We start from the raw sequence: 21858 nt of genomic DNA, 5'->3' as shown, positions 1-21858 counted from the left end.
TATCAGCATTGCTGGTGTGCCGGAATTTTGTCCCGCAGGAGTTCTTTTACATACCACTAAATCTAATGACACAAGCCTGTCGCATTTAAGCACACTTAAATGTCATCGACCTGGGCCAGGATCGAACCTGCTACCTCGAACACAGTGGGCCAGCACTATGCTGACTGTGTCACCCAGGGCGACGGGCCATAATCAACACTGCTACATCTGATTAAAGTAATTTTGAGAACAAAGTGAATGATTTGTACAATGTCCGACTCTCATGAATTAGAAACAGAAAATGAAATGATTCTTTGTAAGTTACTGATTTTAACACACATTTCTGAATTACGTTTCTAAGCTGAACCAAAAGAAATAAGTAGCCATGAAATCATAGCCTGTTACACTGATGAAAAATTATGTTACTTCAGAATAATACAGGCTAAAATGTAAAAATGAATGTTAAATCTGTTACTTATTTCTGTTACGTGTAATATTTACATAATAAAAGATCAAGGTAATACATTAATTTCTTACTAAATGAAGTTTGTACACTGAACGTTGCCGTTTTTTGGGAGTCCATAAAGTTATTACTTATCTTTTTTTACGAGCAAGTGTTTTAATAGTAATATGCGTTACAAGAGCGGTATGTTGAAGTTTTCATGTTCGAAGAAAAGTTTGAAAAAGCGAAACATACTTGAAAGAGGAATTTCTAATTCGTTGCAATGAAATCTCCATCTTGGTTTCTGTTCAATGACGGCAAATTTGCAAAACAAAAATATCTATCTTCAACATTGTTACTTTAAAATGTTTTCTGTGTTTACTGTACTCCAGCAGGCCGTGATATACGTCTGTCTCCCCCCCCCCCCCAGTCTATGATGAGTCTGGAATCTTGTTGATTTTTTCACGGCTTCCTTAATGTTACTTGCATCACGAAAGCAGTAACTTTAGTGGAGTTGTAGAGTTTACTTAATTTTTTGCAAATATTTAAAAACAATAATTAACAGTGCAATTTAGGTGAAATTGCAGTGGTAAGTCTCCAATTTATAATTATTACTATATTGAACGTCTCTAAAAATAATATGTTAAAAGCCTAAAGCAGTAAAATCAATATGTCACTTAAGCGGTATGAAGAGGGAAATTGTTATGTGTGTTAGGTTGGGAATACTGAATGTGGAATTTTAGACTTTCCGCGGATTGGTTTTGTGCGGAAACCAAGTAAATATGCACGATCTCGCACAAAAGCTCACTTCACACACTGATAACAATGGGTAAATTGCAACTTTACACACTGTCATGGAAAAAATACTTAAATAACTAACAATATCTATTACTGATTTCCAAAGTTTTACAAGTACATATTACAAATATGATGCTGTTTACTATGTTGACAATGGACTTACAGTACTCGGGTTGGTAAGGTTCCTTGTATCAGTCAACCAGCTACTTAGATGGTTGTAAGTAGAACGTCGGGTAATATCATAAACCATAAGAGCCCCTGCAGCACCACGGTAATACGACCTGTGAATTACATAGACAATGTTAACGTTCACTGAAGCACTTTAAATAATTATTTATTTAGGCTGGGAAGTTTCGAAATGAAAGTCCTGTATATTAACTGTTGAGATAAAATTAATAGCCTCTAGAAGCGAAGCAACACTCACCTAGTTACTGCCCTGAAGCGCTCCTGTCCTGCAGTATCCCAAATCTGCAGCTTAATTTTCTGTCCTGATACCTCTATTATCCTTGTGCCAAATTCTACTCCGATGGTGTGAGGACAATCTGCCATGACTGAAACAAAAATATGTAATGTGATAGTCTGCTGCATGTATCAGTTTCATTCCATTCTGATATCACTACGATACACACGTTCAAATATCAACAGCTGTAAGACAATACACAAGCTGAATTGAAATCATAGACTATGGAGTATGTACAGCCTTAAGGGGTTATGTACAGCTTACAGCAACAAAATTTTGGAAAAATTCAACATTTTTTTCTTCCATTACTGTATCTTGTACAGTAGTGCCAAAAAAACCGGACCGACCCTTGTAGTTGATTTCAGAGCCTTGTTCACTCCAGAGCACAATAGACTGGTGACTAAGACTTTCGTGGTTCGAATCCTGCCTGGGAAGGAAACTTTTTTTTGTTCCTTATTCAAATTTATTCCTAACACTTTTCGATTGCAGCGATATTTTACTTAATTAACTTATTATTCCCAGAACATGAATTTTACAAGCAATCAAAAAGTATTGGGAATAAATTTGAATAAGGAACAAAAAAAGTTTCCTTTCCAGGCAGGATTCGAACCACGAAAGTCTTAGTTACCAGTCTATCGTGCTCTGAGTGAACAAGGCTCTGAAATCAGCTACAAGGGTCGGTCCGGTTTTTTTTGCCACTACTGTACAATAATGAAAATTAGTATGTGTAAAACACTTCCCTTCTGCTATATGAAAATATATATATATATATATATATATATATATATATATATATATATATATATATTTTTACGATTTAAAAAAGATTATTCATATTTTTTTTTTCAGAATTCAGTTCACTGTGCAATGATGAAGTGTTTCCCACATAACTAAAAAACTATCCAACATTCTGTGATGAAATTTTTTGTGTGCATTTATGCATGTCATATCTACAATATGTTGCAGGATCATTTCTCTAGCTCTGATAAATTGTCTGATAAAAAATAAACTCATTTAAAAAATGGTCAAATATCAGTATTTGCTTCTAAAACAAAGTAAAAAAAATATTATTTATTAAGGAATATAGCTAGTTGAAAGAGCGTGATATTGTAAACACGAGTTTCAGCAATAAAATAAAAGAGAGAGAACATGAAAAAGTTAACAAGTTTATGAGTTATGAGGGAAACGCTTCATCACTGCACAGTGAACTGGCACCATTTTGAATTCTGAAAAAAAAAAAAAATTATATATATAAATAATTGTTTTTAAAACGTAAAAATATTTGTTTCATATAGCAGAAGGACAGTGTTTTACACATACCAATTTTCATTGTGTACAAGATACAGTAATGGAGGGAAAAAATGTTGAATATTTCCAACAACTTTACTGCTGTAAACATGGATAACACATCAGCACTCAACTGAATTTCAGAAGATACACTCTATTAGGCACAACATTATCAATCATAAACACACTCCCAACAAGACAAGGCAAAAAAAAAAAAATGGAAACAAGCACAAGACAATCTGAAAATGATGATACATCACGTCAAAATCAGTCAATGAAGTAAAATTACCAACACAGTTTCAATAACAACACAGTGAAGTTAATATACTATTTATGTATCAAGTACGCAGATGAATTCAGTGCTTTTGGACGAGGCGTAAGCCAAGTTAAAATACAGGATGAGTATGCTAATGGTTTTGCGTACATGGTAACATACAACAGTTTTTTAGCAAAAGATCTCTAAATTATATGAAATAAAATAAAGTAAAAGTAAATATAAATATAAGTATAAAAGGCATAGTCAGTCAAATGTCATATTCTCACCGACATCTGATAAACATAATGAAACAATGTTACCATATTAAAGGTTGCCATGACGACTTAACTGGCCTAGTTAGTCCGAAAAGTAACTATTTTAGAGAGTATGCACTAAAAAGTTGTTTATTTAACAAATATATAGATCATTAATGATATACAGGTGTTAAAAGTGTGTAATCAAGAACGAATAACTGCAACGAGATCAGCAGAGGTGCAGACGGCTGTCACACACTGGTTCTATCCCAGGCAGCTGACTTCTACAACACAGGGATACAAAAGTAAGTTTATCCCAGGGTATGACAAATGAAGGGTACACGGGAAAAACGATCAAGGTCCACCAAAAATCGAAATTGAGTTAATAATGCTATCTTATAGTTGAAAGGAAGTACTATCATGTGGTCTAGCTAGTAATAAGAAATCATCGTTCTTGACATTCCACTACGTCAATTTCTATTAAATACACACATAACTAAGTATTAAGTGCTTAAACTTTAAAATTCGTTTTTCTCGAAACTTTCTAAAATGGACCTTGATCGTTATTCTCGTGTATCCTTCAAATGTCTTGATTCCTGTGGGGAATAGTTGAAAAATAGCACAACATTGTTCCAATAAATCTTTCATGAAATTGTGTTTTCTTTCTGTAAATGGTACCTACGAAACTTACTTTCTGGACAGCAGCAGTAGTAGTAGTAGTAGTAGTAGTAGTAGTAACACTACTTTTACTTCATGGAATACATAATTACGTTTTTTAAGCAATAAAAGAGAGCAAACTTTTTTAGCAATTAAATAAAAGAAACAGGAAACTTTTGAATTTTTACTTACTTACTGGCTTTTAAGGAACCCGGAGGTTCATTGCCGCCCTCACATAAGCCCGCCATTGGTCCCTATCCTGAGCAAGATTAATCCAGTCTCTATCATCATATCCCACCTCCCTCAAATCCATTTTAATATTATCTTCCCATCTACGTCTCGGCCTCCCCAAAGGTCTTTTTCCCCTCCGGCCTCCCAACTAACACTCTATATGCATTTCTGGATTCGCCCATACGTGCTACATGCCCTGTCCATCTCAAACATATGGATTTAATGTTCCTAATTATGTCAGGTGAAGAATACAATTCGTGCAGTTCTGTGTTGTTTTACAGTGAAATAAAACAATCTACTGAAATTCCTACCTCTACATTCAGTTTCCAATAAATTTCCTTTATGCCTTTCATTAAAATATTATTTTGAAATGTGACGAACTTCCAAATCAGATTACCAATGTGTTTCTGGAGTTTCACACTTTTTCCACTACAGACAGGAAAGACGTCCTCCATATTTCGTATTTCATATTATTTTGTCATAAATGGAAAAAAAAAGTCCTACAACAACACATCGATGGCCCAGAACCAGACTATTCCAAGTTCATTCCCCCCCCCCCCCCAGGAGAGCTATTTTAAGCTCCTGACATTCAAAGTTTCATGAAACAATTTGGAATAGCTTCATAGCAACCTTATGTAGAGGAACATTTACAATTTTGTACAATTCATATATGCAGACAGGAACTGGAACACAATGAAACACAGATTTCTTTCTTATAAAAAGTTGGACTTAAAGCAGTCTGGTTCTCAGCAATCGACATGCAAACATAAAAAAAATTGGTATATTCCATTTGTTTATTATTTTCACTTTGTTCTAATTTAGTCACTGCATATTGTACATTCCACTATCAGGAATGCTGAAAATGTTGTTATTGTTTTCTAATGCCAGGCATTTGACAATAAAGTCATTTGACCTCTTGCACTCCAATATTTTTCAAAGATATTATCATGACCAGCCACTGAAGCACAGATTTTGAGGTGTTCCGAATCCATTTCTTGGTTTGAGTTGCACAATGGACAGTTAGGGGACTGATATATTCCAATTCTATGCAGGTGTTTGGCCAAACAATCATGGCCTGTTGCCAATCTAAATGCAGCTACAGACGATTTTCGTGGTAAATCGGGAATTAACTGTGGATTTTTATGCAGAGAGTTCCATTTTTTCCCTTGGGATTGTGTTATCAAATTTTGTTTGTTGAAGTCTAAGTATGTAGATTTAATAAATCTTTTCACAGAGTAATACGTAGATTTAGTAACAGGTCTGTAAGTAGCAGTGCTGCCCTTCTTTGCTAAAGCATCCGCATTCTCGTTTCCCAGGATTCCACAATGGGATGGTATCCATTGGAATACAATTCTTTTATTGAGTGATATTAATTGAGAGAGCATTTTAGTTATTTCTGCTGTTTGAGATGAAGGTGTGTATTTAGAGACTATTGATAGAATAGCTGCTTTGGAGTCTGACTGCATTTTTAATGAGGAATGCTGAAAATGAAATTTGACTTTTTGCAGCATGCAATACCTATCTTACACGTCATATAGGGGAAAGGGGGGGGCAGAACTACTGTTTCTGGTATGATTTGTATTTTGTGCACATCTCTGTTCTGTCGTTATCACTGTCATTATACTTTGGAACATTTTAATGAGTTTATTACACAGAAGCAATTTTTACACAAACTATAATGTTTACATTAAAGGGGATAAGACGTCAGAACTGTGGCTGACTTATTTTGACCACTGTACTCGTTGTCAAAAACCATTCTGATAGAAACTGTAAAGCATGGACTTCGTGGAGTAGAAGAAAAGACTGTCTTGTGTTTAAACCATGAAAGTGGTGCATAAAGTTTTAGAGAATATCAGTGGCGTAGCATGAAATTTTGAGCGGGGGAAGCTAACTCAAGTTGTCTTTCATGCAATATGATAAAACATATTACAAAAATACAGTCTTAAAATAAATAGTAGTCAATTTCAAGTCAGCAGTCGAAGATTGGTTAGAACATCGTAAGTAACACCAATAAGGCATGACCTCAAATGATACGTAGTAAAATATGATTTCACGGTTTACACATCTCTTAACAAATAGACACGTATACGTATAACATTAGCTCACTCCCTGTCATACTTAGAGAAATCACAATATTAGTATCATTACGTAAGTATGCGTCTGTCTTTTGGTTGTGTCCTTCATTGACAGCAAGGGAGTCGGTCATTTGTTTTTTAAATCACACTTTTGTTCGTAAGTCGGTCTTGATAATACAATTATCCTAAAAAAAATTCAAGTAAATTAGTGTCAGGAACTGTTATTTCGCTCATTATTTATTATATCAGCCACAATGCACACTAACACTTCAACTGAACACAACTGACGAAAAGGGATAACTCGGAAACTACTTATTTTAAATGTTAAAGCTAGCTTTTTGCGAGCCTTGCGACTAGGGTAGTTTAGTTAGAAAGGGATGGAAAATCTGCGGGGTGGATTACACAGAAGAAACCGGTCTGCTTGGCAGCTGGTGTGTGCAGGCTTCTTATTTACTGCTGCATCACAAATCATCCTGAGCTGCCGCATCACAATATTTAACGCGTAAATATTAATTCTATTAAAATTAATAAATAATTTTCTCCATAAACTGCAGGTTTATTATGAAATTATTATTAACTGGGGAAGCTAAGCTTTTTAGCTTACATTGACGCTACGCCACTGGAGAATATCAAATGTCTGGTATTAGAAATCCAGAGCAGAAAATACCACCTATAGGTACAGTTGCCAAATAGCTCGTATTTCACCAGTCTGGCCAGAAATTTCAGCGGGTCTCAACATATTTGTGGTCGATAATTTTATCAAATGAGTTTGAAGACTTGTGCCAAGAGCTTTTATCAAATAGGCTAAAAGGGATTTTTCTCTATCTTGTGGGATATACTAATCTTTAACTCAAAGACATGAGAATTTTCAAGTATTTTTCAGTCTTAAAACTTGATGGTTCTACACCAGAAGAAATTTTTAAATACTGGACAAAAAATAGGGCTTCACCTGTGAAAGATTAACATTTGATAAGTGTTAGAAAATATTTTCAGGAGAAGTGCGCCTAAGAGAAATCTCCACAAATAAGAATGGTAGTTCCATATATGTTTACTATTCATATTCCTACATTGCTTTCGTGGAGCGTGTATTCAGTATCATGAATAATTTAACTTATGGAACGATGAGAGATATCATTAAATTATGGAAATAGTAAAAGCTTAAATTTGTATCAGGGGAAACCTTAAATTTAGTTGTGCAAAATTTTATCATTTCCTAGTAGACGAAAAAGAAGTTCTTAATGCCGTTGAATCAAATTCTAAATGCAAATTTTAAAAAGTGAACTTAGAACACTGAAGCAAGATTATTTGTCAAATTTATTTTTTGCTGCTACTAAATATCACAAATATTTAGTATACAGTAGATCCAGACTAACTGCTTAGCAGATTATCTGACTGTTTTTCTCTTGGGGGGTTTTCTTTTCTGCAGAAAAATTATTTATTTTTATTTATTCATTAAAGACATCAGCTCAAAGAATTTGAGTGACCACAAGGGTCCTGAATACAATAAACATGTACAATATATGATTTGAAACATTAAAGAAAAAAGAAAGTTAACTGTTGAAGGCAAACATATAAGTGGATTAATTGAAATAGAGATGATGATGTAATATTTGAAGAGAATCCTGGATAATATTTATAAGAATAGACATTACATAATCAAAAGGAGTGTGAAGTTCCTTAAGATAATTCCACGTGAATTTTGTGATTGAACCTCTACTGCCAAACAGCAAACCAATGACGGACCATTGTTTAAGAGGGACGTTGTACTTTTGAGAAAGATACGGCAGACAAGGTTCATATATAGACTTCGGTGGCCTGATTTAGGTACTGTACATTATGTTGGTAAGAATTTTTTTCTAGAGGAGGTTATTACTACAGCCCAGATTTTATGTAATATGAAAATAAGAAATATGTAGGTTAACTTAAAATCTAAATTTTATTAATTATATTTTTGCACACTAATAAAAAATTACAGATGTACATGTGATTCAACCTCATTTAATTATTGTTTGAAGATGCAATTAATAATTACAAATGTTTTCATATTTTCTGTGGTCACTGATTGCCTCGTCAATGGCAACCCATATGTAGGACTTGTCAAGTTAGGCTGTAATTGTTTTCATTGCATCAGTGTACCTGGAGTTCAAATAACATTCGGAGTGTTGATTCATCCGGAATATTAAAGTTACAGTATTTGCGTAGGAATACTTGAAACTTTGGCACTCAAAGTTTATATCACGGTATGTTTGCAGCAACCATTGCCATGCACAAATCTTTATTAAATTTCCTAGCAGAAGATGGAGAAAGTTTCAGCACCACTTGTGTAAGAAGAACTTGTTTTTCGACAGAGCACGTTTTTTATTTGTGACATGAAGTTTAGTTTTCAAACGTGTTTGTCACACACTTTGCACAGAACAATTTTGCTGTCACTAGTAATGGCATCATCAACCGAAATCCAATTTTTTAACTTGGATGCGAGTGGCGCCATAGCAGTAGACTAGTTAGCTGTATCAACTGATGTCAGAATAAGCTTCTCAAGAAAACTGAAAGAACTACTGTTTTCTTTCAGAGCAACTGATTGAGGATGTTTGTGCTAAATGGTCATACCCACAGGGTAATTTTCACTCTTTCACCGCGGTAGCAGTACAATGACCCACCATTCACATTGGTATATTTTCCTACTTTACTGTTACTTCTTAAGGGATACACAAAATGTTAGCATGACAAAGGGATGTCCATTTTTTTTTGACAAAATACGTTATTATTTTCAATTATTAAATTATTTTTATGCATTAGAGATGAAGGGAAAAGCTTTATAAACAAATTCAAAACATGTAACTTTTGAGTTAAGTCGAGAGAAAACTGGTGGAAAAAATATAATATATTCTTTCAAAATATGTAATATATGCCAAAATATATAACTTGAAACTTCGGAATAATGATCACTTTGGTATAAATCGCCAACATTTTACCTTCTCTTGTAACTACATATATAAGAACTGAATATGTACTTCATAAAATCCAGGCTCTAGTTATTACAAGCCTTTACCATTCCCAGCATGTAGTAGAAATGCTGCCAATGCTGGCAGAAACAGTCTCTTGTGGTAAGGGGGTTTTCCCAACTTTTAAAATAGTTACTACCTGTCTTCAAAGAAATGATCGCAAGAACTTGCACATAATTGCAAACTCCTGCATCATTTAGTCCAAGAGGACTCTTGTTTCATTTCTTGTCCAACTGTTTGAGTGGCCGTACTGTATAACTTCTATGCAAATGTCTTCCACAAGTGTCAAAAGAAAACATGCTGCACTATAGTCCCGACACTGTTATTTCCGGCGTGACTCCGTCTCTTTGCTTACGTCTTAGGAAGTGAAGACTCTATAAAGTCTAGGTAGGTAGTATCGTTCGCCATTTTTGTTCTTACGTTCCCGAGCTACCATACGAGGAATCTATTTGCCACACCGTTAAACATTATCATGTCGTAGCTCCTATGATAATAAATCAAACGCAATGTAATTCAGGAAATAATTGAGCAGCAAATAACGTCTTCGTGTGCTCTCTGCAAACGCCAACGAAAGAGCTAAAATGGCGGGCGATTATATTAAGTATTCATCGAGCCTTAAGAAATGAATCAGCGAATCATAAGACGCACACGTTTAAATGTAGCCGACCTGCAATGCGATTGGCTGCCGGAAATTAGAGCGATGGGACTATAAATATAGAAAAGAAGAAAGATAAATTGTGGCTCGTCTCACATCAGAATACGAGATTGATGTTACAGGTGTGTGCAATTTAATAAAAAACAAGGTTAAAGTACTAGGCTATGTATTACTGTATTTCATTGTGTTTATTAGTTGCATATAAATGGCATGATATTGTATAGCATAGTTTGTAGTGTATAGATGCTAGTCGTTGCAGTACAGTAGGAGATTCAAATTACGGAACTAAAGTGCCTATGCTCTTAATTTATGAAGATCTTTTATGGTATAGATTATCCGAATTTTTTCAATTAACCATTCAGTCCACCACCTTCAATACCACGGATAATAGAGATTCTACTGTATTAAATATATTCATCCGAACTTGCTTGTGTAAAATGGCCGGTAATTTTATTTACCAGAGTTGGAAACCATACCTACAGGTACTGTGGGGGAGGGAACTTTCTGAAATTTGAGAATAGCTTCAAAATCCTTAATTAACTCAGTCCTTTCAATGTTAACTAGGCACAACAGGACAACTGAAAATGAAACTATAGAAATAACTTATATCTCCTTCTTTGTTTAAATTGTATCTAACAACTGAGCTACAACCAGCTAGATTTGACTTGTCATTTTTTAATATGCGATTTTTTTAGTTGGTTATTTTACGACACTTTATCAACTACTCTGATTAGCTAGCGTCTGAGTGATGAAGGTGATAATGCAGGGTCCAGCAATGAAAGTTACCCAGCATTTGCTTTTAATGGGTTGAGGGAAAACAGCAGAAAAAAACCTCAACCAGGTAACTTGTCCCATCCACAATTTGAACCTGGGCCCGCTCATTTCATAGTCAGGCAGGCTAACCGTTACTCCACAGTGGACGACAATATGTGATTGTAAAACATGCAGGTCATAGGTACTACGCGACTTTCAGTATGTCTAAACAGCTGACTGCTCAAAACAAATCGTACAGTAATGTATACAGTAAGTCTCTTTTGACGTAAATCAGTTATACTCACGGTCAGGTGAGATCAATTCAATATGGAAAGTGTTATAACACTACTGTTCAACAAAGAACTAGTTGTTCCTTGATAAGGGTATTCATTCTGCTTTACGACTAAATTATAAATAAAGGTAACATAATCATTACAGATTTGACCAACTAAAGTATTCTTTATACCGTAAAATTTCTTTTTCTAAGTTTTTGCATTTATGTCCTTTTCACACACTTTTTTTCCGAGGACCCAGCAAAATTCCTATAATATATTCCATGTTAATTTATTTTGGGCACATATTTTTCGTTTATTCTTTTTTACACTTTTTACGATATTTTAAACCCTGGGGGAGATGGAAGGTCATTTATATGTCCCAAATCAATTTTATTCGAAATTAGGTTTGCCACAGGAGTCATGACAATCTCAGAAATTCTTACTACATTGACTTAACTCGTTCTTTCCATATAGTGTCCATTTCAGTCATATGTTTTTTTTCCTTATACATTCTTTTCAGACTCCATAAAAACATACAAATTAAGTTTTACTGCACTAACATATCACAAAATTGTCCCACACCATAACTGCATGGTCTCACACTAGCTATACAGAATGAGTGCTGGTTCGAGTCCTCATAGAGAAGAAGTTTTCTCATGAAATTTTAGTCAGTGTGTGGCCACCCAAGCACTTCGACGAATTTCGGAAGCTGCAGTGAAATAGTGAAAATGGTTCCGAAAGTCAACTGTAAGGGCTAGGGGAATCGTCGTGCTAACATATTACCCCCACACTTGTTGGATGATCATTTATCTCTGTTGAGGCATTTGAATGGGAAGCCATCGGTCAACTGGTAGGCCTTAGTCCTCGTGGATTGTTACGCAATGAATTTGTTTTGTCTCATAAAACTACCATGACATTTTGTGAGCCTTCTGTACCTATATAATTGGGTTTCCATACCATTGGTAAGTATAAATATATATTTTAATCCTCTTTGGTACAATAGATACCATTACTGTACAAGTAATTTGTTCAACATCTGCCTCCTGGACCTTAAGAGCCGTATTCATAGACATTCTTAGCGCGGGCTTCAGGTGGATGATCAGCAAACTAAAGTTTTTCGTATTCATAAACCGGTGTTAGCAATATTTACTATAGGATATCGCTTAATTTTCGTCAAGTTGGACAAACTATGACATCACAATATGGCGCCAATGACGTCACAACGCAGTGACGTCACAACATGGCCGACGTAAACCAAAACAATAAATAAATAAAACTAATCTAAAAAAAATTAAAAAACAAATTGACGATATCCCATTCTACAATATAACCCAACCGCTCTTATCCAAAATACGATATCGCCAAAACAATTCACGATATCCCATTCTGGAACAGAGCCCATCCGCTCTTATCCAAAATAGGATATCAGCAAACCAATATCACAACATCCCATTCTGAAATATAACCCATCCGCTGTTATCCAAAATACGATATCACCAATACAATTCACGATATCCCATTACGGAATATAACCCATCCACTCTTATCCAAAATACGATATCACCAAAACAATTCACGATATCCCATACTGGAGCAGAGCCCATCCGCTCTTATCCAAAATAGGATATCAGCAAACCAATATCACAACATCCCATTCTGAAATATAACCCATCCGCTCTTATCTAAAATACGATATCACCAAATCAATTACAAACATCCCATCCTCGAATATAACGCATCCCCTCTTATCCAGAATAGAATATCAGCAAAACAATTTGAAAACGTATATTTACCTCATGTCACTAAAATATCACCTCAACGATCATCTTGCAGCCCCGATACCCCGCTTTTTGCATCATGTGCTACACGTTGGATCATCATCGGGGCTTGCAGCCCTGATACCCCACTTCTATTGGTGATATCGTATTTTGGATAAGAGCGCAATTTTGAACCCTAAATTAAAACATTAAAAAGAAACAACGAACAGATCCACACACACACACCCATATATACAAAACCAACAAAAATAAAAACATATATCTACAATAAATTAATTAAACATTATCCTCGATACATAATTACTACCCTAGCAAACAAAAACCCATCCTTATAAAAAATAAATAAAACGCTCACCATCCAAACCTTCTTTTTATCCTCTCAGATCCAAACACATCCTTAACCGGTACGCCATTCAAACCTCATGAATACCAAACCACGAACAAAATTTGCAAATCTACCAACCTAATCACTTCCATCCAAAAAGTGACGTCACTTGATGACGTCATAATATCACTTCATTCTACAATCTAGCCAACATAAATTCTCATAAAAACAATAACGATATCCTATAATCAAGTAAACCCCATAAAACTACCATGACATTTTGTGAGCTTTCTGTACCTATATAATTGGGTTTCCATACAATTGGTAAGTATAAATATATATTTTAATCCTCTTTGGTACAATAGATACCATTACTGTACAAGTAATTTGTTCAACATCTGCCTCCTGGACCTTAAGGGCCGTATTCATAGACATTCTTAGCGCGGGCTTCCGGTGGATGATCAGCAAACTAAAGTTATTCGTATTCTTAAACCGGTGTTAGCAATATGAAATGATATGAATCCTGTACAAGTAACCAGTCGATAGCCGGGGCTAGTTTAGCATGCTCGTAGCGCGGGCTAGCGAAATGTCTATGAATAGCACCCCAAAACTTTAGGGCCCAAAAACTGGCATTTAAACTCGATAAAGTATGTGACCACTATCTATAAAGGACTGAAGATCTTGAAATAAGTCCATTAGAATTTCTTCAAATTTTTTGGAGAATATTTTACTTTTACCATTTTGAGGCTGGAAATATGCTACATTTGAGAGATTCACCTATTTATGTTTCCTTCAGGTGTCAGCATTTTTGTGTACGTGTGCCAAGAATGGAGAAATGAGAAAAAGAGTAACAGACATCACGATGTGAAAGCTGAATAGTTGGTGAATTTCCCATTCTCCGGAAATTAGCTGTGTCAGTCTGCTATCAACAAGATGCAGTAAATGCATGCAATGCCAGCTAGAATAACTGCACTGTATTACGTTGTGTTTTTTTTTGTAATGGTTACATATTCAATAGGTGAATGTGTACTTATTTTGAAAATGCACATATGGAAAAGAAATCGTGTGACAGAACAAGGTAAAACTATACATGTATATTTCTTATGCTTTCCTTTGGTAACACTATTGTAAAGATTTACCCATTCATGTTCTCATATTACTGTACTTAATAAAGGACCCTACCTAATGTTCTATACCTTAGCGGTCCATATACCTTAGATGACCACCCTACCCCATTATCTTCTGGCTTAGTTACCCTCATAAGTGGTGCCTTCTTAGTATGATTTGTGAGGTTCAGACCTGTCTTCGAACAGTTGACTAAACAACATAAGTTACCTTAGACTTAGACACATCCCACAATACAATTTATCTCCCTATGCACTACGTACTGTCTTTGAAGACACTCAACGTAAATGAAGATTTTGAGTAAAGTAACGAAAAAGAATGAAGATAAGGTAATACTACAAGGATTCAAAATGTTTCTTTGGCCACTGTAAGTTAACAAGGAACAACACACACAAATCTTAATTACAGAAAGATTAAAATGAAACAGATATAAATGAAGACACCGAAGTGTAACTGATGCAAATTAAATAATAGAAATTAGCAATACTAATGCTTTACAGTTAATACTTTTTACCATATTAAAAGCAACAGAGAAATATAATCTATTATCCACATCACTTGGTAGGCCTACTTACATTTCTTTTCTGTGAACTGGTGAAGCAAGCAAGATTTACCTACTCCCATATCTCCTATAATAATATATTTGAAGATATAGGAATAGTTGTATGGTCCAGCCGACATTGTCACACCTGTAAGTAGGCAGAAGACAAAGATTTTAGTACAATTACGGGCATGGGGTTTTCATACCAAAGAAGGTGGGGTGAATCACACACTGCAAAAATATTACAAACAATCCCTTAAATTACGTGAAATCATTCATGAATGTCATTTAAAATGTAATATTTTCGTTTTTGTCAGATACTGCCTATCATTAATATGTAAATACGTAACAACTATTAATTTATCCTGTAAAACACTCAATGTTGTTTTCTTACAACCAAAAACAATCACGACATTGACATGTTTCATAACACGGGAAGTAAATAATGTACTTACCTTTGTAAGCGATTCACACTATTATTTATAAAATTCTAGAACGTAAGATATGAAAACAATAAATCTAAATGTTCCGCTTCTATCAAATGCAAAACTTCTAAACTTTTAACTGTGAAATAACTGATCTGACAAAATATGGCCGAGGATTGTCATGCAAGCAGAACTAAGTGATCAAAATAAGAATCTGTAAGAAGAAACATAATAGAGAAATTTATTAATTTATAGATATTATAATTCTATACATGAAATTTAATACCAGAATTTCTGTTTTTATACTCGAAAATATAATTTGTCAAATTATTATATACGACTCGTCACGGCTTCCTCGAATGCATACACCACGTAAATAGGAACATCTGAACAACACACGATTAAGGTATCAGAAATATTGTACTGATTTTTATACAATGTTAGAATAGAAAATGGATAGGCCTATTTGTTATAAATAATGGCGTGATACCTACGTATATATTATTGCCCGATATTATATGATCATAATATAAATGTAAATGCAGATCATCTGAGATATGTATGAAGTGACATTTTCGCTACCTACCTATTCTTAAAGTAGTTGTGATGCAATAAGTAAATTACACTTCGTAACTTACGACGAACTTAGCATATTATACAGTACAAAATATTTATCACACCCATTCTGCCAGAGCGTCAGCTTTCTACGCTTAAATTGGGTTCAAATCCCGGCAGACCAAATAAGAGTTCGTGGTGGACAAAGACGGTGCTCGGCAGTAGGTTTTTCTAAGGTACTCCCGTTTCCCCGTTATATTACCAGTTCTGTATGGTTGTGAAACTTTATCTTTCATCTTGAGAGAAGAACAGAGGTTAAGAGTGTTCGAGAATAAGGTGCTTAGAAAAATATTTGGGTCTAAGAGGGATGAGGTTACAGGAGAATGGAGAAAATTATACAACGCAGAACTGCACGCATTGTATTCTTTCACCTAACATAATTAGGAACAATAAATCCAGACGTTTGAGATGGGTTGGGCATATAGCACGTATGGGTGAATCCAGAAATGCATATAGAGTGTTAGTTGGAAGACATGAGGGAAAAAGACCTTTGGGGAGGCCGAAACGTAGATGGGAGGATAACACTAAAATGGATTTGAGGGAGGTGGGATATGACGGTAGGGACTGGATTAATCTTGCTCAGGATAGGGACCGTTGGCGGGCTTATGTGAGGGCGGCAATGAACCTCTGGGTTTCTTAAAAGCCATTTGTAAGTAAGTACCTGTAAGTACTCCTGTTTCCCCTGTCGGTACCCTAACATTGCTCCTTTAACAATCATGCAGTGCTACGTAGATCGCCTCCCATGGTGCATTTAGGGGAACGTCATCGGCGGCAAAAAGAGCTACAGTTATGGTGCGTCACTCCTAGAAGGGGACGCTTGGATAAATGGAACAAATTGAAGTATCGTATTCGTCACTGGATAAACATATTGTGGCAGAAGTTTGCCTTTTTTTATTAAAACTACAACTCGGAATAACACACTATCACGGATCACAATCATGTTACATGAAATTCCAGTCAAAATTGACAATTAGCGGTACTCTAATAAACATAGACTCCTATGCACTATCTGATATAGAAAAATCATTGCGATACTGATAATCTTGTGAAACTAAGCATTTTCGGGGTCCTCCTTCATATAAAGGAGAGAGAGAAGAGAAGGGGAGAAAAAGAATACAGTACTGAATGGAGTTCCAAGAAATCATCAGCGACTCCACCAAGGGGCTTCAGTGGATTAAGAAGCATTCAAAATTAATTTGTTCTTGCCGATACGACCAACCATTCCACAGAAATATTAAAAGCACAGTTAAAGTTAGTTTCAGAACACTTCTAATCAAATCTATTCATTACTTAAATCATTGTTATATTAAATTCAAAACTTTTTCATAATAATTTCCTCACATCTTCTCTTATCGCTGTGCATCAATCGACAATTTTCGTGTCAAGATATGTCATCATCATCATCATCATCATCATCATCTCCTTCATGGATTAGATCATTACTGATCTGTTCCGGCTCCAAAGTATAGTTGATCACTCCATCTTTTGGTTGGTCGTCCTCGACTTCTGTGACCTTGAGGCTTATAATTTAGGATCATATGGGGCAATCTTTCTGCATTCATTCTGCTGACGTGTTCAAACCATTTATTTCTATATTCTTCTATTTTTGTTATTATGCTGACTATTTGTAGTTCTTTGCGGATATCTTCATTCCTTTTCTTGTCTAAAAGAGTATATCCTGCTACATATCGAAGAAATCTCATTTCTGCTGCTTCCACTCTTCTTATCATGCTTTTATTAAGGGCCCAGCATTCCGAGCCATACATCAATACAGGCAAAGCTAAAACGTTATAGAACTTTAGTAAAGTTTCTCTTCTGGTTTTCCTTCCTAGTGTTCTCTTAATTGTACCACAAATATGTTGGAACAGATTTAATTTTCTGTTAATATCCTTTGTCCTATCATTTCCTAGGAAGATTCCTAAATAGTTAAAATCAGATATGTCTTAAATGTATTTTCTTCGCATTTAGATTAATTAAAAAATAAAAATGAATGTTATTTTATTCAGTATTATTGTTCAATCTATTTAATATCAGGAATATTAGACTAGACGGCATTTCGGAAGGCGGTCAGCTGCTACATGCGCCGTAGCATTTCTGGTATGTGACGTCACAAACTTGTACAGTAGAACCAATCAGAATCAGTCTATAACAAGTACTTCCAGAGTTCGTTTGTTCACGTGTGAGTGTTTCAATACATTGAATAAGTAGAACTAACATTTACTGTGTGTGTGTAAGATAAATAAATGGAAGAAGAGACTGTAAAAACACAAGTATTGCACAGGCAGACGCGGAAAATAGTGTTTAAGGTGTATAATTATTTTAAAAACGTTGACGAGCAGAACGCTGCCGGCCATCTTGATGCTGGCTGCAACGTTTCCAACGCGCAAGAAACGACTGCAGAAGCATGTGGTGTGGGATTGAGAACCGTGCAAAGAATATTGTTAGTGAAGGAAAGAGGGTTTGTTTGATGTCATGCTTACAGTAATCAACGGCTAAGGTCATTATTGTCTTTTGATAATTTAAATTCTCTTCTGCACTATTTGTATTGCACGTGCTCGTGAAGTACGATGTGGCAATGTTGTACGCTGCCTTGCTCTCTCTATCTGTCTCTCTCGACGCAAACGCTAGCAGGCTACCGCCTTCCGAATTGCCGTCGACTCTAGTAATTATTTACTTCTATAGTTCAGAGTGTTAACCGTGAATTGTCCCAAGTACAGCCATCGTAAAGCCAAGCCAAAGTCAAACACGGTTATGTTACAAGTTTTTGACACGGCCATAAACACATTCGCTTTACTCCAGAACACTTTGGGGAACGTATACCGTAATTTCCCGTGAAATACATTTTCCTTATCCGTCCATTCACCTAACCTTACTCCACCCGATGCCTACGTATGAGGGATGTATAGTATAGTATAGTATAGTATAGTATAGTATAGTAGTATAGTATAGTATAGTATAGTATAGTATAGTATAGTATAGTAGTATAGTATAGTATAGTATTTATTAGCTGTCGTTATAGCAAAAGCTAATGACATTGTCAAATTACACGTGTGAAATTATAGTGCAAAAATGAAAATTATTCTATTACAACACTAAACATAAAACAAAATGATCACAAATACTCCTTAGAGTTTACAATTGAGAGTCAAGATTATCAAAATTAGGCTAATATCTAGATGAAAATTGTAACACACTGATCACAAATATTGATTTGATTAACAATTTATGAGAATTTCCTAATATATTACAGAATAATAATACAATTCAGAGAAAGAAACCTAAAAAATATCAACAGCTTGATTTTCTGATTCAAAATATTCTTGTACAGAATAGAATGGGTTTCTAAGAAGCCACGTTTTCACTTTGACTTTGAATATGTCAAGTGACACTTCCTGTGGTAACATGTTGAACATTCTACAGCCCAACATGTTAGGACTACTTTTAACTTTGGATAGTCTGCAAAATGGTATGTCCAGTTTTTCTTTATTCCGAGTATTATACTCATGTTTATCCATCCTACTGGTGAAGCCATAAAGATTTCTCTTGATGTAAAGAAGGAGTTCCAGAATATATTCATTAACAACTGTTAAGATGGACTCCTGTATGAACAGTGGTTTACAATGTGCTTTGCTTGGTTCTTGTGTGATAATTCTTATTGCTTTCTTCTGAATGAGTAGGACTTCAATAAGTTTATTGCTGTTTCCCCACACCAGGATTCCATACTTCAATATGCTATGAAAAAAAGCAAAATAAACACTTCTTAGGTACTGCCCGGGTATTTTATCTCTAATTCCTCTTAAGATGTTGAAGGAGTCCATCTGTATGGAGAATCCACCGGCGTAGCTCAATCGGCAGAGGCGCTTGCCTGTTGATCCGGAGCTGTGTTCATGCATGAGTTCGATTCCCGCTTGGACCGATTATCTGTTGGCTTTTTGCGACGCTTTCCCCAACCGTACAGCGAATGTCAGGTAATCTAAGCCGAATTCTCGGCCTCACCTCGCTAGCACTAATTTCATCGACGCTATAGCATAGTAGTTGATACATTGTCGTTAAATAATCAACTAAAATTCAATACATTGCGCAATTACGGGAAAAGATTGTGGCTTTCTTTCTCCAACTGGAGCAACTTCTATTTGCAATCGTGTTTGAGAATCTGCGTGAATATTATGAACTTGTATAGGATATAACAGAAAGCATAAAGAATGAAAGGTCAGTGAACATGAATTTTGTTTTATAAAGACATCGGGAACTCGAAGCCAGACCACTTACTTGACATGCCGAAGGCCTCACCACTCAGCCACTGTTTACAACATATTTCATATTATAATGAGAAAGAAAAACACACGACCTTGAAGTAGCTAACAGAATGTCGTAGGTATTTATTTTATTTCATCACTTCCACGTCTACAACTACAGGGTCATCCGTTTGGGTATGGATAAAATAAAAACACTGTAAAACATTTACTACTGAACTTTATTTGTTGAAACTTTGTGCATACAACACTGAAAGATGGGAGATTCCTCAGAGCTCAACATGACCCCCATTGCGCACCCTGCACAACTCATAACGGTGATGCAATTCAGTCCATGTCCGTTGTAACATAAGAGGGGTGATTTGTTGAAAAGCTTGAGTAATTTTTATTCTCAGATTATCATTGTTTCTGGGTTTCTGTGAATAGACAATGTCTTTAACAAAACCCTACACGAAGAAATCAGGAGGGGTTAGATCTGGGGAGTTTGGGGACCAAGCTAAGAGATAGCTGCTTCTCGTACTGGGTTTCGCCTGCGAACTCCTGCATGTTTTTTTTTTTTTTAACACATAACCTGTTCCTACAAATGTTCGATACCACAACATTATGGAATCATATTTAGGTACATTACGCACACCATACTCACGTCGAAATTCCCTTTGAACTCTTTTAACACTCTCAAATTTAACATACCAAAGAACACATTGTGCCTGCTGTTGATTTGTAGTAGCCATTTTAATCATCTACGATTTTCATTTGTCCTTTCAGATTATGCATTGTTGATTGTCATATATGGAAACTCCCATCTGTTAATCGTAATATAACAAGCTAGAAATTTTTTGCTGCTATCATAATAGCTCTATAATAATAAATTAATATTATCCATACCCAAACGGATCAGACTGTGTATTAGCCTAGTACACACGGAAATAACCTGATAGCAAAAAAGTGAACAATGTTTACCACATCATCACAGTCATGAGAAACAAAAATAAAACTTGTTTTGGAAATAAAACTGGCTGGGAATTAAGACGTCAAATAACGACACACGTAATGTGCCTTCAAGAACGCAGTATCGCACCTTCATTATATGTGACTTCTGAGAGTCTTGCTTCCCATCAATTAGCAACGTAACAAAGACACTAACAGCGTCCGGACCGGTTCACATAGTCGCTCTTTGATGAGACCAAGAGGGGTCGACCAAATTTCTTGGTTTACAAATTGATAATGTGTTAACCTGGAACAATCATATTAAAGAAATTATCCTCCAAATAAATTCAGCATGTTTTGCTATTAGATCTATGCAAGACATGGTAAATATCAGTACCTTAAAAACAATATACTTTCCATTCGTTAATGAGTTTTGGAATAATATTCCGGGGAAATTCTACAGATAGTAACAGTATATTCCTACTACAAAAAATAATTACTGTAGAATGATACTGTACGGGAATTTTACTGGAAGCAAGTAAAGAGATAGGTTTGGAAGTAAATCCCGAAAAGACAGAGTATATGATTATGTCTCGTGACCAGAATATTGTACGAAATGGAAATATAAAAATTGGAAATTTATCTTTTGAAGAGGTGGAGAAGTTCAAATATCTGGGAGCAACAGTAACAAACATAAATGATACTCGGGAGGAAATTAAACACAGAATAAATATGGGAAATGCCT

General features: G+C 35.3%; 1 protein-coding gene across 3 annotated transcripts in view; it reads right to left on the bottom strand.

Moving 5' to 3' along the window:
• The window catches only part of Rab14 (RAS oncogene family member Rab14), an 84634-nt gene that overhangs the window by 19753 nt on the left and 43023 nt on the right, over positions 1–21858 (bottom strand). For 2 of the 3 annotated variants that reach the window (XM_069842553.1, XM_069842552.1), the window contains exons 2-4: positions 14928–15041; positions 1644–1770; positions 1383–1500 (exon numbers count right to left, since the gene is read on the bottom strand). In XM_069842553.1, coding sequence (XP_069698654.1) covers positions 1383–1500; positions 1644–1770; positions 14928–15041 — 359 coding nt within the window. Of the gene's footprint in view, positions 1–1382; positions 1501–1643; positions 1771–14927; positions 15042–15348; positions 15599–21858 lie in introns of those variants that run through there. The other variant, XM_069842554.1, reaches the window with a different exon arrangement.

Source organism: Periplaneta americana, chromosome 12 (genome assembly GCF_040183065.1).
Source record: "Periplaneta americana isolate PAMFEO1 chromosome 12, P.americana_PAMFEO1_priV1, whole genome shotgun sequence".
NCBI lineage: Eukaryota > Metazoa > Arthropoda > Insecta > Blattodea > Blattidae > Periplaneta > Periplaneta americana.
The sequence above is the reverse complement of the archived record's forward strand: the minus strand, read 5'-3'. Positions and strand labels throughout refer to the sequence as shown.